The sequence below is a fragment of the Echinops telfairi genome, unplaced genomic scaffold (genome assembly GCF_000313985.2).
Source record: "Echinops telfairi isolate 266 unplaced genomic scaffold, ASM31398v2 ScPeMD7_2;HRSCAF=8, whole genome shotgun sequence".
Classification (NCBI taxonomy): Eukaryota; Metazoa; Chordata; class Mammalia; order Afrosoricida; family Tenrecidae; genus Echinops; species Echinops telfairi.
Window position 1 is genome coordinate 73256687 of NW_022103898.1, and position 15169 is coordinate 73271855.

The 15169-nt window shown below is 38.0% G+C and overlaps 1 protein-coding gene across 1 annotated transcript; it reads right to left on the minus strand.

Moving 5' to 3' along the window:
* Positions 1-429: 429 nt before the first annotated feature.
* Positions 430-9960, minus strand: SLC16A7 (solute carrier family 16 member 7). The gene is made up of 4 exons (XM_045288983.1): positions 9942-9960; positions 8572-8715; positions 4580-5392; positions 430-2360 (listed from the first exon to the last, which is right to left on the minus strand). Exons 1-4 carry the CDS (start codon positions 9958-9960, stop codon positions 2092-2094), a joined length of 1245 nt encoding a protein of 414 aa, XP_045144918.1. The 3' UTR covers positions 430-2091.
* Positions 9961-15169: the final 5209 nt, after the last annotated feature.

Sequence of the window (15169 nt, forward strand, 5' to 3'; positions counted from 1 at the left end):
GTGTATGAAACTGTATTTTCTGCGACAAGTCAGAATTGAATATAAAAGCACTAATAATATGAAAATAGCTTATTTAAGAATCAAGATTAGCTGAAACCAAAATGAAAAGCAACGTGTAATACCTGCTACCTTTGCCCTAATTTATTTATACCAATGACATTGGCACCATTGTGTTCTACTTACCATTTGAAAACATAAAATTCTTATACAAAAATGTTAAATGAAATGTGGAATTTCATATAACTTCCTAGATATGAGCCAGTTGTTTAAATTATACATAAATGCTTATGAGTTTTTCAATCAACTCTTTATAAAACCGTGGTGAACAGATGCATTCTTACAGGCCATCAGCATAGCATCTGCTTCTACTGCAATACAACTGCAAAAGCAAACTTCCCTTTACTGTCTCAGAATACTTCAATTCAGTAATTAGTCACTAAATACCTTTTATTAATAACAGTTAAACTTCAGAGTTGTCATTGTAAATATTGATAAGTTTAACAGTGACACACACTCTTGTCTAAACATACTTTCTTACTGAAAATGAACGATATCGAAAGCACAGCCCTAAGAGAGGCTTCTGTGTTCAAGATCGATTTAGAGTCCCAGAAATTTTCAAACAGTGATGAAATGAGGAACTGCTAACCTAATCTGGGTTTCAGCAGTGAAAGCTTCTTGCTATTAATGTTACAGACTATATCTACATTTCCAAGTCATACAAGGGGGCTTCATAAAAGTCATGGAACTGAAAGATAATGGAGTTTTCCCCCATAGACTTTTAAATCCCCCTACTTGGCTAAAAACCCTTCAGCAGTTTACTCATTTCTTTGTGCTCTTAGGCAGCAAAGAGTTTAGCCAGCAGAGGGCAGGGGTTCCAAGTGCTGCTATTTCTATGAAGCACGATCTGTGGCTGAGCACAAAAGGCTGTAACAGGTCTCCGGGTTTTGTTTTCCGCATTCTGCTGAGGAGAAGGAGCTAAGAGTTGGCAGCGATCATTAAAGCTCCCTCCCACTGTGAATCAACGTTACTCAGATGATTGCTCATAACAGCAATGCTCCGACCACCTCAATGTCCTGGGAAAGTAGGAATTCAACCCGTTTGTATACATGTACGCCAGGGTTCCAGTTTGATTTATTTTGGCGGTTCAGTAGGATCGCGAATCTCCAAGTCTGGTAAAAAGAAGTTCCCTTTTTAAATTCTCTTTGAACTATAAATTTGTTTTTAAGTTAATGAAGAGTTTTCAGCTAGAAAGCATTTGGACTTTTAGTATCATTTGTATATTAAATAAGATTCATGAATCATTTGTCAGCTCAGGCACTAATAATGGCTACCCCTGCATCAGGGCAGGAAAACCATGTTCATGGACGAATCAGCAGGTAATAATAGTTAATAATTAATAAGAATCCAATAATACTCATGTATAGTGGTTTAAAATTGAGTTTTATTTTCTTCCTCTTTTCTTTATCTCATTTTATATATGCAAATGATTTTTATTTACGTTAGTCAGCTGCATTTTTCTAATGAAGACCAATCTCACTTTTAATGAGGTTCTTATCCTTAAAACTCTCATTGTAAAATAATCTGCAGTTGACATTTTTGTCCCCAGGGATTTCTTTTAAATACTGTGAAAATACACTTTTAAGCGTGTGTGTGTGTGTGTGTGTGTGTGTGTGTATGTGTGTGTGTGTGTAGGGGAACTCTGTGTTTCCCTTCAATGTGACCATACATTTTAATACCAAATCACACATGAAATGTGGAGAAGATCACATGTTATGGAATCAAACATATTCTTCCTAAATAACTAACTACTTAAACCGGTGCTTTAAGATTCGGAGCTCTCTCTATATGATCAAGACTACCCGTCAGTGGAAGACTTCAATATTTGGAGGTCAGCTCAATCCATGACTTTTTTTATATGCATACTCTCAAAATGTAAGCCTTTAACAATAAACATTTAAAATTGGTATTGAAGAAAATATCATCTCTTTCCTTAATTTTAACTTCCTACTAAAAAACAACCTTACAAATATTTTGGAAAATATATCCCCCTAAGCAAAGCAATAAACACTGAAATTAGAAATGTACTTCTTGTTAAATGTTAGTTTCTCTTTCTGAGGGAAATTTCCTTCCTTTTGAGCTTTTGATGCTAACAGAAGGAGACTTCGAGGTGTTCAAAGGTTCATAGGATCTGGAGTCTTCCTGCATTTTCTTTTTCCTTGCTTCTTCCAATTTCTTTTCCTTGGCGAGCAATCTGTAATTTATCGCATTGCCAATGAGCAACCACAGGCTCGCGAGGACCACGATCATCCCACAGGCAATATACATGTATGCGTACTCTCCGGTTTCATCCACCAATTTACCTGAGAGACAAGTAACATAGTAATAATTTTTATCACCCTTTTCATATAAATTTGTTGCCCAAAACAATGCATCTCTTTGTATGATTTAATATTAAAGGAGACTTTTAATGAAAGGAAAATTATTCTTGACTTGTACTTCTATATACATACATAGTTAATGCATGTCTAAAGCATCACACTACTTGATTTACTTTATTAAACAGATGTAGTAAAATATGTAGTCAAGGTATAGTACATGCATATGCATTTACATTTCTGCTTGTCCGCCTGTCTGAAGTATGTTGTTCTACATGTGGAACCCCTTTACCCACTCCAATGCGTGCATGCTCCTTTTTCTCTTCAATGACAGAGGAACGCTCCATTCCTTGGGACAGGTGCAGAGGCGCTCATAATGTTATAAGAGTGGCTAATACTTACTAAGTACCTTCTCTGTGCCCAGCATTAGACTGAGAACTGCATCTGAATATATCATTTAGTCCTTGCAAGAGTGTAATGAAGTAATTCGACCAGATATACAAAGTCAGCCAGTGGCAGAATCGGGACTCTAGCCAATATCAGCCAGAATCTCACATTCTTAAAAGTTCTGCAAAATGGCTTCCCCAACCTTGCACAGCTTGGGCTGGGAAACATAAAAATTAAATTTACAAAAACTTAAAAAGCAGATTCTCTTTTACTGTTCTATTAGTGAGAGTAAAAGCTGCAACTGTTTAAGAATGAATGATAACAATAGCCATTCATTCCAAAATACGGTGTCCCTCTTGTGTGCCAGACCCACTTCCATCACTAATCAAATGTGACAGAAAAGCAGCTACTGTGAAGGTCAGAGGGCATTCGGAGGAGCTGGAAGCAGATGTAGCATGGGACATGCATGTATTTTGATTACAGTCGAAGAGTTTCAACACGGAGAATCGAAATTAATTGCTGCCACTGCTCCTGTTAGCAGACTTGTTTGGTAACATTGATATAGCAAGTACAGAGATAGTGCTATTAAAATTACATAAATAATATTATTAAAGCAAGCTCTCGGGATAGATCAGATTCCCTTATTTTCATTATTATTATTGGGGGGGTGTTTCTTAAAAATGACACTTGTATTACAAGTCTAAAAATGAAGAGATTCCCCTAGTGTATTCCTTGGAGCCCAACCTCTGCGTCCGCTGAACCGATTAATTCTTTTCTTCTCCCCTCTATGCATCATGAAATAGAATTTTCTGTTTTTATCAAAAGTTTTCTCATTAATAAAGTAGACTGAAATGTATTTGGTCAAAATAATTCTGTGTCAAAAGCACAAGCCAATTGTCCGTGTTTTACATAACAAAGTCAACTGGCAGAAAAGTAGAATGCCCACAGACTTTCACTCAGACAACTGTTTGTGTTGGCGTGATACGGCGTGGCAGGCTGGCAGGCTCTGGCAGGCAAAGGAAGGAGCAGGTACACATGGTTACGGATTGGGCTGCTAGTCAGAAGGTTGGAACGCCTGGGCAGTAAGGCCCTGGGCAACAACAGCCGGGAAAACCCGAGAGATTCAGTTCTACTCCGCACAGTTGAAACCTCTCTGAGGCAGCTAATATATTAATAAGATAGAATTATGAATATAGCATGCAGTATTAATAAGATATTAATATATATACACACGTGCACATAAAGATCGGTAATATTGAAAAATAGCCTTGATGGTAACTAACCAGAGCAGCAACACACACAAATACTTATAAACCCATATCAGTATCTTAGCATTTCTGATATATTAGTATTACTAATACTGATATAATAGTATTTCTTAAGCATATTCAAAGTTCCATAGAAATATAATGCCATTGACACACTGATTAAGAATATTTGAGCAGAATTATTTTGAAATTTTGGCTTATTTTAATATGCTTTTAAACATATGAGAAAAAAGAAAAAAAGATTGTATTTTCTGACATTTTAAAAGAACAAAATAACAGATATAGATAAAATTCTGACAAATATTATACTAAGTGTAGCATAACTTGAATTATTAAGTTCATAGGGTGAAGCTGAAATTAATATGGGTCTGCAGTTAATTTATTATGAAAATTTTAAAGATATAATAAAACTTAGAATGATCCAACCACAGTCCTGTCAGCTATTGATATTTATTATGATAAACCTTATTCTTTACCACCAAGAATATTCTCAGATCATAAATGTTAATTGTATGCTCCTTTCCTTTCCTTGATGTGAGATGGGCTTACCAGCAAGAGGAGGGCCAAGAAGAACGGGGCAGCATTCCACAATGGTAGTAAGTCCCACAGCACTGGAAAACCTTGCAGCCCCCACAAGGTCCATGAGGGTTTCAAAGAGGACAGCGCTTACGCTTCCAAATCCCAAGCCAAAGAATATGGCATATATCACCAGGCTTGTGTAATCTTCTGCCAGCGGGCACAGGAGATGACAGATTCCCGTGAACATAACTGCAAAACTGAAGAAGTACTGGATTCGGGGCCGGATGAGCTTGTGGTTTGCAATCAGTCCTACAGAAGGCCTGGCAAACATATCAACGAAAGCCATAACAGATAGCAAAAAGGCGGCGGAATACTCATCGATCCCCTGGTCCTTAGCATAAGGAGCCAAGAATATAACTGGGGCAAAAAAACCCAGAAACATGATCACATTTCCAGATAGATATATAAGAAAGCCCCTGTGCTTAAAGAGGGTGAAATCTAAATACTTATTAAGTTTTTCCACACTTGATTTTTTCTTGTGGCTTTTCTTCAGACCCGATTCTTCCCCTCTTATGACAATCTTATTTTTAGGTTTAGTTTGTCTGGGTCCAATAGGTCGCATGAGAGACCCAGCCACACAGGCATTCAAAAATATGCCTCCCAAAATCAAGAAACTTCCTTTCCAGCCGTAATTATTAAAAAGAAACTGATTGAAAGGAGCCAATGTACTTAAGAACACAGGACTTCCTGCCATGGCTAATCCATTTGCCACAGGTCGCTTCTTTAAGAAGTATTTGCCAATTATCGTTAAGGCGGGTTGCAGATTGAAGGCTAATCCTAAACCTGAAAAAGAACAAAACAAAAGCAGAGTAGAGCCAAATGCAAACACACACGCATCACACGGCTCACAAGACACTCGGGTGGGAAGGCTGAAATAAAACTGAAACTGCGTGTAAACATGGCTGGTGACGGCAAACATAAATGGAATTTTTTTTTAATGGAAAGTTCCCCATACCTGGACATTGATATTACACTTTAATGTTAATGCCATCTTAAGCCACATACATGAAACTACTCACTTCTATGAATGCTGGAATAATCAATCACAACATGGGCTAAAACTAGGGCAACGTAAGTTCTTAATTAAAATCTTCTAATTCTACAGATTAATTTCTCTCTCAATTACACGTTTACACACAAATATGTAGAAGAAACAGAGCTCTTCCTTGGAGCAAGAACTCATATAAAAGGTTGAATACATGATTTTACTGTCAGAGTAGAAGGGATGCAACCAGACTAAGAACCATCATGTGAAACATGCTGATACCTCACCAGAAACAGTTATTCCAATACCATGAACATAATAAAAAAGAGAAATCAATTTACATAGTTCATGTATGTAGATGCACACGAATGTTAAAGTAGAGAATGTGACTAGGGAAGCATACGCGTATCTCAGGGATTAAAGTTGCTTGCTAATGAGGGAGAAGTTTTCACTCTCCAAGAGCTATGGTGGCGTAGTGGTTAAACCCTCCGCTGGCTAACCAAAAGCTGTTGCTTTGAAGCCACCACCAATTGGCCGGAAAAAGATGTGGCCAACTGCTGCATACAGATCACAGATTTGGAAACTCGATTGGGGCGCTTCTTCGCCACTTTCAGGGTTGCTATCAGTAAAAATTGACTTGATGGTAATGGAAGGGGACTCTTTGTGGCAGTGAATATTACCTTTGAGAAATGAATCATTGGCTTAAGCTCCCCAAGTTCCCACTTGTTAGTAATAACAAAAAGGTTGCTTTAGGAAATACATAAAATTACTCAATATAAGTTTCTCTTTTTTTCTTATTCTAGGCATTAATCTATATTATTTTGGGGGCATATGAACAGAGAAAGGAGCTTGGGTTGCACTATTGGGTAAGCACTAAGGGCTAACTGTAAGGTAGGCAGTTCAAACCCATCAGGAGAAAGATGAAGCTGTCTTCTCTCTTAAAAATTTGCAAACTTGGAAACAATTATAGGGGTTTCTATGAGTCAGAATCAATTCAAATGGCAGTGGGTTTGGTTTAGGGTTATGGTATGGTAAGGCACAAATCTGTATTTAATAAGTTACGGAAGTTGAGCCTGTGTTGTGAAGCAGTTAGCTACTCAGGTTCTTGGACCCACGGGTTTTGATACAGAGACATACTCCTGCTAATGCAAACAGTGCCTGTGAGGAAAAGAGCCCCTAAAAGTAGGCACAAAACAAGCATGTGCTTTGGGGGAAATGATAGGCCTGTAGGTTCTCAGATTCTATCTCAGCCACACCTGATTGCTACCATCATTTACAATATTCTGCTCAGATTATGACAATGCTTAGATATAATAAGATTCTCCTCTACAATGTCAAAAGTTGTTTCCCCACATTGAAGGAGTAAGAGAGTTTAGGTAAATTGTAAAGAAGAAGATTTTTAGTTAACATCATTATTGGTTACAATATTTACTTACCTTTTTCATTAAATAAAACATAACCTATTGTGATTAGATCGATCTAACATTGCTACAACACAAAACTATATTTACCTTTATATCCATAGACAAAAGGGAAAAATTAGTCTCTTTAATATCTTGAAATCTAATTTTTCTTGAAACGTTGAATGTAGATTTTAAAAGGAACTTATGATTGAGGTTAATAAAAATGGTTCTAAATTGATAGGTGAATGGAGTCAATAAACATAAGTGAGAATGCCTGACGTGTCTATAGTGAGGAACTATGAAGTGACAATAGTTCATTTCAAAACATTTGTATTATCTGCAAATGTGTCTCACAGAACTTTTCAACACGTGTACTATCACTCGAGGAAGAGATATCATCCTAGGGTCCCGTTACTAAGAAAAACATAGCAATGACCTTATTGTTAAAGTTTCAAAAGCGCATGAAGGATACACCATATTTTGGCAACATTTAAAACATGAGTGAAAAGAAAATAAGTCATGAAAAAGATTTTTTTTGAAATTAAGCTATTTATATACAAAAAGTTTGTATCTATCATACCATAACAATTGAAGGGTCGAGTGAAACTCAAAAAACTAACCACAACAACACAGTCATCAAAACGATTTGACATTTTGACATTTACAGGATAGCCAGGGTATTTTCAAGGGCCTCATATGCATGCGAAAGTTGAATGCTGAGTAAGGAAGACCAAAGAACAATTGAGGCTTTTGAATTATGACACTGGTGAAGAATATTCAACCTACCACGGACTGCTAAAAGGACAAACAAATTTGTTTTGGAAGAAGTAGAGCCAGAATGCCCTTTAGAGGCAAAGATCGTGAGACTACATCTCACGTACTATGTACATGTTGCCAGGAGAGATGAGTCTCTGGAGAAGGACATCATGCTTGGTGAAATGGAGGGGTTACTGAAAGAGAGGAAGATCCTCAATCAGTTGGATTAGCACAATGGCTGTAACAATGGGCTCAAGCATGAGAACAATTGTAAGGATGGCACAAGACTGGACAGTGTTGTATTCCGTTGTGCAATGGATTGCTATGGGCCAGAAGCAACAAGATAGCATCTAACAACAGGATAGCACATAAGTAAAGAGGGGCATTTTCCAAAAGCCAAGCTCGCTGGTGCTGAGTCTATTCTAACTCAGACCAACCCTACAGGGTGTTGCTCAATGTCCTCCAGGGGCTTCCCGCGCTGTGTAGCTTTATGGGAATAGAACGTCTCATCTTTCTCCCTGAGAGTGGCTGGTTTCAAACTGCTGACCCTTCAGTTAGCAGCCTAACACATAAACCAAGAGCGAAATTTTAAAAAAGAAAGTTGTTACCTTTTGGATGGTTATAGGACATTGCATAACATGTTAGATAATATGGTGTTATTTCTTGAAATGAGTTTGTTAGACCACTCTATTAGCCAATATTTTGATACATTAGCATAAAACACTCTATATAGTATTTGATATAAAAGTAAATTAAAAGAATATCAGTTAAGAATACGCTATGTAGAACAGAAAATTTGAAAACAAATCTTGACTTACCTCCAATGAATCCCACGGTGACATAAAGCTCTATAACACTGGTACTAAAAGAGGCAGTGACCATTCCCAAACAGCATAGTAAACCGCCCACTATCACCACTGGACGGCTGCCGTATTTATTCACCAAGATACTACTTATGGGACCTGAAAGAGAGTGAGGATAAGAAAGTCTCAGTTACTGAGTTATTGGCTCACACCTACTCACATACCGAATATTTCACTATGGTTTTTTTGCACTTATCACAAGACCAAAAAATCTGCTATCCAACTACTTTGTGCATAACTAATATCAAGCTCTGAGGCAAGAGTAATGCTGGCTGTGAGGATTGAGGTCATGTGTCAACTTGTCTGGGCCATGAGTCTCTGTCTTGGCAGCTACGTGATAATGATTTGACAAGTATGTAAAGATGCAGTCATCCTCCATTTCAAATCAGATGTACTTATCTTTCATTTTCACATAAGGCTGACCTGCTCTTTGGAGCCTAACCACGTCAATAACTGAGGAGTAGGTATACTTACCTTAAAAACAATTATTTGTGAAGGTTAGAAAACACATTTTAATGGTTAAAAAACATGATGAGCATGGTTTATTACTTCACAAATAATCAGTTTGACTTGTTCCCATTAATCATGTACATGAAAACACAGGAAATTAAATAATAAATTTGATTTAACATTTGGTTCGCTTTTGATGGGAATCATGAACGTTTTAATATTAGTTTTTCAAATACCCTTTGTGAGAAAGGAAAAATAGAATTGATTAGTTTTACTTAATCATTAAATTTAGTGATAGAAGTTTCATAAAATTGCAACCGATTCCTTTCTTACATTTCCTTAAGACATTAAATGAACCCAATTTTACTCAAATGTAACATATTTTGGAAATTCTTCAGCTTCAAAATGAATTAGCTGATTCATAAAAAGGATAAAATAATAAACACTATAATTTCCATATAATATAATCTAGAAGAGTAAAAGCCATCCATCAACAATTTTAGGAACTGTGATAGAGGTGGTGATAAATTCTAGAATGTAAGTAGCAATTTAAAGGCTTTTATCAACTACTTGGATAAATAACAGTGCCTTTTCACAGTATTGCTTTTATGTGCACATTGTTTTTTCCACAGTGCTTCAATAATGAACAAATGGATTAATTACTACATCTTATAAATTAGCCCACTTAAATGGCATAAATTTAAAATTTAACATAGTCTTTGAAGTACAACCTAATTTTCAAGGCGTGGCAAACCATTATTATCTGTACAGTACACATCAGGCCTCACCTCACCCTCTGTGGTAGTTACATAATCGTGTCAATTCTAGTATTCAGAGTGAATGGGGTGGAGTCTAGTTTATCATTCAGATCATACCAATGAGGCCTCTGGGCATGGCCTTCTGAGGATTCTGGGAACTCCTGTATCCTCCTTGGAGGCAGGAGACACACTCTTTCTCTGCTCACTCCCTGGGAGACATTGCAGCTGAGGAGCCACATGAGCCACTGGATCCACCAGCTCTGAGATGCTTACAAAGCCAGCTCTGAGATGCTTACAAAGCCACTGGATCCACATGACTTCCCACCCAATGGCCTGTGATCTGCCTGCATTCGGTGTCATTGCACGGGTTTCGTGAGTCTGAAGAGGATGTTATAGAATGGTATCGGACATATGAGCTAATATCAGACTTATGAACTTGATCTGGACTGGGCTGGGATGTTTTCTCAATATTCAACTGCTCTTGTATATAAAGCTCTTTTTTATACACATATAAGTGTCTCTATATACTTGTTTCTCTAGTCTATCCAGAGTAACACACCCTCCCTTCACTATCAGGATGAAGGGGAATCACTAATAGAAATATTCTGAAGAGATTGCTTTTTAAAATTTTTCTATTTTTTCATAATAAATGCAAGCCCTAATTTTAAGAAGTAATTCTACTTGAACTTTAATACTTTAGTTAAATGATTTCTTATAATGAACTATTTCCATAACTAATATATATTTACATAGCAAAATGAGCACCATAAGTGATCTATTGAAGTTCACCCAAAGCAATTTATCCTTTAATATTAAATGCTTATAGGAGGTCATAAAACGGTCCTACTTTATAATAGTGGTCACGCAGATTTAAAATTTTGATATAGAATAAATGTCATTTATTTGGTAAAAATGATCTTGGAGCCATGGTACAAAACAAAAGACCATTGTTCTTTCCATATTATTGATTATTTGGTTAATCATATTCAGGAGAAAGAAGAAATTACAAAATAAATGAATGCATGTGCATCATCTGAGATAGCTGCTAGACTCAAAAGTGCCTCTTATTGACCAATCTTAGGCATATTAAAATTACACCCCTAAGCCCATTCATTCATTTATTATTTCAATTGCGGGGACAGCCTACTCAGCATGAGCTTTTCATGTGATCATGATGCTTAATTAATAGATATGCCCTTCCAAAAAGAAAAATGTCGACCTGCCTAGAATTATATCTGAACTGTAACTACATCGAGGAAAAGTATTATTCATCAAAATGCTTTGTTCTACTTGCTTGTCAAGAGGTTAAAGAGGAGGGTGGTAAACAGCACGGAAAATGAGTAATGTCTTATTACTAAAAACAAATAAAAACCAGACTGTACCTAGATTGATAAGCCCACTGATTTCCTCCAACGCATATTAATATCCACCCAAGAGTTTTAAGTGTCAGGGTTAGGAGCTACTTTCATGCTCAGTATGGAACTGAGTCAATGTGGACTTACAGTGACCCTGTAGGACAGGGTGGCACTGCCCTTGTGGGTTTTCTGAGATGTAACAGTTGATTAAATTGAGGGTCAAAGTGTTGCATGTATTGTTCAAAGTCATGTCCATATTCAGTGGTAGGATGTGGGTGTGAACATAGGCTCATCTGGTTATACCACCTGTACTGATTTTTTTTAAACTAAAAAGCTATTTATTAATTTTAAGTGTTCAATAGGATACTGTTTAAAAGAAAACATAGCATCTCCTAATGTAGTTAATAATTGACAGTGGCTTCTGATAAACGTATCTTTTATTATTATTGAATAGTTTTATCGGGGACTCTTACATCTCTTATCACAATCCATACATTCATCCAGTGTGTCAAGCACATTTGCACATATGCCATCATCATTTTCAAAGTAGTCTCTTCCCACTTAAGCCCCTGATATCAGCTCCCCATTTCTCTCCACTCCCTCCCCCACCAGCCCTCCCTCCCAAACCCTTAAGTTATAGATTATTATTTTCATATCTTACATTGTCCTCCATTGCCCCTCACCCACTTTTCTGTTGTTCGTCCCCCTGGGAGGGGATTATAGATAGATCCTTGTGATAGATTGCCTCTTTCTCCCCTTCCCCTCCCCCAATCCTCCTAGTGTACTTTTAAAGGCTGTACTGAAAGAATTAGCATAGCAAACTGCTAGCCACTAGAACAAAGCTTCTTAAACTGTGTGTGGTGACCCTCTATGGGGTTGCATAATTGAATGTGGGGCTCACAAACAATTCGTCAACAGCAAACATTTTCTGAATGAGCAACAACCAAAAATTCAATTTTTCAAAAACAACTTCTGAATTTTGGCCATGACCTCTCTAAGCATTCTTCTGCCATTTGGTACCAGCTCTGGTGGTACAGGGAGCTATGTGTTGAGCTGCTAATGGCTAGGTCAGCAGTTCAAACCATCAGCTACTCTATAGGAGAAAAATGAGGATTTCTACTGCTATAAAGATGTACAATCTCAGGAACCCATAGGGAAAGTTCTATTCTGTCCCACAGGGTCACTCGGCATTGACATTGCCTGGAAGGCAGTGTGAGCTTTAAGATCTACATGAAGTGGCACGCTCAGCACTGAGGATTACAAAATCAAAATATCTATCAACTCTGAAAAATGCTGAAGATACGCTCTATCCTGCAGTATTAATATTCCACCAAGATTTCATTCAAGTCCAAATAAACGAGCACATCTAATCACAATAGAATGCAATTTTTAAAAAACCACATGCTAGAATTTTATGTATATCAAGTAATTGTCTAAAAATAAATTTTGATATTACTTTTATCAGTAAATGTATAGCTATTATCTTTTTTTTTTCTAGTGTGAGAGAGTGAGTGAGTGTGAGAGAGTGAGTGAGTGAGAGAGTGAGTGAGTGAGTGAGAAAGTGAGTGAGAGGGTGAGTCAGTGAGTGAGTGAGAGAGTGTGAGAGAGTGATAGAGTGAGTCAGCTATTATCTTATATACCGAGAGTTGTGTAAAATTTTCTCAAGTAATGGGGTCACGAATGGCAAGAGTTTAAGAAGCTTTGCTCTGGCAAGGCTGTTTGCAAGGCTGGCCCTCGGTTGGCATGTAGGATCTTAGATGTTTAGAAACATGTCCACCAATCTCTACCCACATGAATGCTTCACTTTGCTGAACCGACATACAAGGAGGCTTATGTCAAACATCTGCTTGTCTTCTGCGAGTCTAGAATTTTGGTATTTGCCAGACAGAGAGTGTCTTCAGGACCAGCCCCCAGAATCTGCTTGGAGCATTCTGGTACACAACACTTCTTATGCATAGTCACTTGTTGCTGGAGGAATTAAACCTATCCTGTGTGACCAAGAGGGGCCGAGTGGTTAAAGCATTTCCCCACGAACCAAAAGTGGCAGCTGGGATCTCCCCGAGAAAGATGTGGCAGCCAGCTTCCACATACATTTACAACCTGGGGAACTCTACAGGGAAGCTCTCCTCTCTCCGATAGGGTCACGATGAGTTGGAATCATTTGATTTGGTTTTTGATCTGTGGGACTCCACTGGGAGAGGGCTCTTGGAATGCTGTGTCTGGTTTCCTCAAACCTTAGTCTCATACACTTTGCCCATTGTTGGTTTCGCTCTGCGTCCTTTCACTGTGATAAATCATAGCCTCAAGCATGATGATATGCTGTGTCCTGCGCGTTTTTCTAACTCATCACCATACTTGCCACGTGAATATTATACTTTCTCCTTCTACTTATATCACAGTTTTACAGACAGTTATAATCAGACAGCTTTCCTTACATATTTTAAAATGTAAGACCTGTTAAATATGAACAAGTCGATGACTTTGTATTTTGTTATTCTGTTCTACAGGCATGAATTCATTCTAGTGCTTGTTTCTATTTCTTCTGTATATTGCATGAGCACATGATAAATGTTACATGAAAATATGGAGTGTATGTTGTGTAATGAACACTTCATAAAATATATTTGATCCATCTAAAACCATGAACTGGAATTGACTATCAATTTGAGCTATATAAAAATTTTATGCCTAGCATAAACACTAAGAAGAAATGATAAACTGCTGTAATTCATTTTTCATTTGCTTTATTTCAAATTCGTATATGTAGTATCCTGTCAAATAAGATGACAAAAAGCACTAGCACAGGACAGGGAGAAGAAACTCCTTTGGAGTGACTGGCATTTTTCTGGGCTGACTACCTTCATTCCTTAAGGAGGGCAGTTTTCCAAATGTAAGAGATTCTGAGTTGGAACCCTGTTGCTATTTCAACTCGGGGTGAGGGTGGGATCCTGTTCGTTAATAGTTTACTTGACTGAGGTTTATCTCCACACTGAAACTGGGATTTTCAACCTGCCTGGGTCATGCCTCCATGTGATTCTCTCATTTTAAGTTCCCGAGTGACACGAGGGAAAGTCCTGAAAGCAGGTGCCCTTGCTTTCACGAGGAATGGAGGCAAAAATATCACACGGGTGAATCATGGGGAGTGAGCATGTTGCTCAATGACAACTGCCCTACTTTGATTTATTAGGATTCATCCAGCTCAATGAAAGATGAATTTTTATGTCAGCTAAAGACCCCTATCAGGTGCTCACTCAACATCTCAATGATACTGGACGTGTCCAAGGGGCACACAAAGGATTAGAACAAGTGGTTTGTTGTTGCTATCTAAATCAAGGAACCAGGAATGTACTAGATGGAAACACAATTCATAACTAAAGGCATGAGATTTACTCCACTGGTACTTTGGCTCCATATGAGTGTAAGAATGTGTGCACGTGTGTGTCTACATGTGCATTGTGTTTTTAATGCAAAGAACAAAGTGCCAAGAGAATGTGCACCTGTCACACAAGTTCCAGTGTGCTCTGAAGGGGCAGTAACAATGCATATTCTCTCTTGATTCTAGGAAATAAACAGTCAACATCAGAGACAGATAACTCATGTTACACTAACCTTCCCTGGTCAATGCTCTTGCATACTGTGGCAGTTCACGTAAGGACTTCAAGTGAACTTCAAGTAGGGGTGGGGTCTAGCCAGTCAGTCAGGTCACACAGCCTGATGGTGCCTCCTTATGGGCATGACTTCCTCATAAGGAGGGTCCTGGGAACCTCCCCCTACCCCCTATTTTCTTCTTTACTTTCCTGCTCTGGAGTCACTCAGAGAGCTGCCAGAGACACCACATTGGATCCACACAGCTCTGCCCCCACCTGCCTGTGACCTCTGGCATCCTGCATCATTGCACGAGGCTGCATGAGTCTGAAGAGGGATTTGTGGACTAGTATTGGATTTATGGACTAGTATTGGACTTATGGACATATTCTGCATTTGGCTGGG

What these genes read in the sequence shown, in the direction of transcription:
- SLC16A7 (XM_045288983.1), bottom strand. An exon ending in CACCGTGGGATTCATTGGAG is followed by an intron (nt 5,393 to 8,571) that starts GTAAGTCAAGAT and finishes GTTCTTTTTCAG; the next exon opens with GTTTAGGATTAGCCTTCAAT. An exon ending in TCTTGGCCCTCCTCTTGCTG is followed by an intron (nt 2,361 to 4,579) that starts GTAAGCCCATCT and finishes CTTGTCTCTCAG; the next exon opens with GTAAATTGGTGGATGAAACC.